The sequence below is a fragment of the Lactuca virosa genome, chromosome 7 (assembly GCF_052849685.1).
Source record: "Lactuca virosa cultivar CGN04683 chromosome 7, Lactuca_virosa_CGN04683_v6, whole genome shotgun sequence".
Lineage (NCBI taxonomy): Eukaryota > Viridiplantae > Streptophyta > Magnoliopsida > Asterales > Asteraceae > Lactuca > Lactuca virosa.
The window spans coordinates 234,411,738-234,414,284 of record NC_136432.1 but is presented as its reverse complement, the minus strand read 5'-3'; the positions used below and the strand labels follow the sequence as shown (position 1 = coordinate 234,414,284).

General features: G+C 39.6%; 1 protein-coding gene across 1 annotated transcript; it reads right to left on the bottom strand.

Moving 5' to 3' along the window:
• Positions 1 to 654: 654 nt before the first annotated feature.
• On the bottom strand, positions 655 to 2,346 carry LOC145127643 (uncharacterized). Its single transcript, XM_079062797.1, has 2 exons — positions 1,686 to 2,346; positions 655 to 1,094 (listed from the first exon to the last, which is right to left on the bottom strand). Exons 1-2 carry the CDS (start codon positions 2,344 to 2,346, stop codon positions 655 to 657), a joined length of 1,101 nt encoding a protein of 366 aa, XP_078918923.1.
• Positions 2,347 to 2,547: the final 201 nt, after the last annotated feature.

Genomic DNA, 2,547 nt, shown 5'->3' with positions numbered 1-2,547 from the left:
TGCTATTATGGAGGTATTCCAGAATAGGTTGGATCTAGGATCTTGAGGTTGGGCAAGAATCCTTGCTTTTAGGATCCTGATAAGGAAGTTGAGAATCAGGATCATCGATTGTAGCGACGTTAGTAGTTTGCTCATGATCGTTGGGATCCTTCAGTCTTTTGGCAGGATCCTCGATCGCTTGGATCACCACGTGGATTATCGGGATACTGGTTTCTGGTGGATCCTAAGAGAAGATCCTAGCTTAGCTAAAGCATCTTCTTCCGCATTGTCTTCTCTAGGAACTTGGTTTACGCTAAATGCTTCGAATTCTGATGCTAAATTTTTAAGGATCTGGAGATATAATGCTAGTCCTTCTCCTTTTACTACATAATATCCAATAAAATGGTTAGTTAATAATATAGAATCGGTGAATAACTGAAGATCCTTGATTTGAAGATCCTAGGCTAACTATAGTCCCATGATCAGTGCCTCGTATTCTACTTCATTGTTGGTTGCATTGAACTCACAGTTGAATTCTTGGGTTAGGATGTCCTCCTGTGGCGATTTTAGTATGATCCCTAGGCCAGTTCCTCTTTGGTTTGATGCTCCATCTATGAATAGTGTCCATCTTCCCATGTTTTCTTCTTCTAGAAGGTATTTGGCTTCTAATTCTACTTAAGCTTGTAGATCATCACTAAAGTCAACCACAAAGTCTGCCAATGCTTGAGGCTTAATAGCGGATCTTGGCTCATACTTTATGTCATATGTGCTTAGTTTCACGGACCATTTTGCCATTCTTCCTGTTAGTCTTTGAATATCATTTGTCGAGGATGGTGATCTTAGATCGATGATGGCCTTGATTTGCTCTAGTCTTGTTTCAAATTCTCTTTTGGTCACCATGTATCCAAGGAACTTGCCTGATCTCATTCCAAAGTGACACTCGGAGGGATTTAGCTTTATGTTATATTCTTCTAGTGTGTACAAGGCTTCTTCAAGATCCTTGAGGTAAGCTTCAACTTTATTAGACTTGACCACCATGTCATCGATGTAGACTTCCATGGTGTCCCCCAATTTCTCTTTGAACATTTTGTTGACTAGCCTTTGGTATGTTGCACCTGCATTTTTAAGACCAAATGGCATGGAAGTATAACAATAGATACCTATCGAAGTTATGAATGGCGTATCCTCTTGGTCGGATGGCTCCATCTGGATCTGTTCGAATCTAGCTGATGCATCTATGAAGGTTAATAATTCATCACCTGCTGTCGCGTGTATCATGGAGTCTATGTGTGGTATAGGAAAGGATCCTTGGAACAAGCCTTGTTAAGATCCGTGTAATCTGCACACAATATCCACTTACCATTCTTCTTTTGTACCACGACTACATTAGCTAGCCACCTTGGGGATTTCACCTCTTTGATCATTCATGTTTTAAGAAGTTTTTCAACTTCTTCTTGTATAACTTGGTTTCTCTCTGGTGCGAACTTCCTTCTCTTTTGGTGTATTGGTTTGAAAGATGGATCAATGTTAAGTTTATGTGTTATTATATTTTTTTCTATACATGTCGTGTCCCCTTGCTTCCATGAAAATGTTTAGCTTGTAGCTTTGAGGAACTTTATAAGATTTTGTTTGATTTTTTCAGGCATTGAGGATCCTATGGAAATTTTGAATTTAGGATCCTCATGGTTTAGGGGAACTTCTTTTACATCTTGCTCTCTTGTTTCCAGTAAGTCTCGTGGCCCCTGATTTAATTGTTGCTTGTCGTGGTATCGTCGAAGATTTCATCGAATTCTTGTAGCATTCTTTAGATTCTTGTTGATCTCTTGAGATCTTGACTATTCCCCATGGGGTAGGAATCTTCATACACTGATGATATGTCGATGGGACAAACTTCATTTCGTAGATCCATGGTCTACCTAGTAAAATATTATAAGATGATAACGTATCAATTACACAAAAACATTGCATAGAGTTTAGCCCCTCAATGTAGATAGGTAGCTTTATTTCGGTGATAGTGTGTTTGGTTTCGCCGTTGAATTCAATCAGCATTGAGGATGTTCTCACTATATCAGACTCTGGGATGTTCATTCTTTTTAATGCGTCCAGGAGTATAATGTTGACTGAGGATCCTCCATCGACAAGGATCATTCTGACAAAATGGTTGGCGATGTATAGAGTGATCACCAATCCGTCATGGTGAGAATCCTGAATATCTTGTCTACCTGCTTCGTCGAAGGTGATCTCTTTGTCGTTTATGATTGACGTATTCTTCTGTTGCCCTTTTTTTTTCTCTTTTTTTGAAACCTGGGCGTGTCTCTTTGCAGTAGAATAAGAGGTACCATAAATGTCAGATCCTCCAGAGATCATATTGATTACCTTGGCGTCAGCAGAAGGGGATCCTGGTATGTCGAGGATCTTCTGAGGATCCTGATCTTTCTCTTTGGATCTCTCCTTTTGTGACAACCGTCAAAATTCAGGTTAGGACTCATCTAGAACCTTGTCATTTCCATGCGTGTACATAACTTGGCTTTAGATGCAACAAGTTGAGCTAGATCATGACTTAATAGA

Excerpts from the sequence above, each read along its gene's own strand:
- LOC145127643 (XM_079062797.1), bottom strand. The coding sequence starts at position 2,346 with ATGATCTCTGGAGGATCTGACATTTATGGTACCTCTTATTCTACTGCA. Across the intron at positions 1,095-1,685 it reads TGGAAACAAGAGAGCAAGAT|GTGCAACATACCAAAGGCTA; the intron begins GTAAAAGAAGTT and ends TTAAAAATGCAG.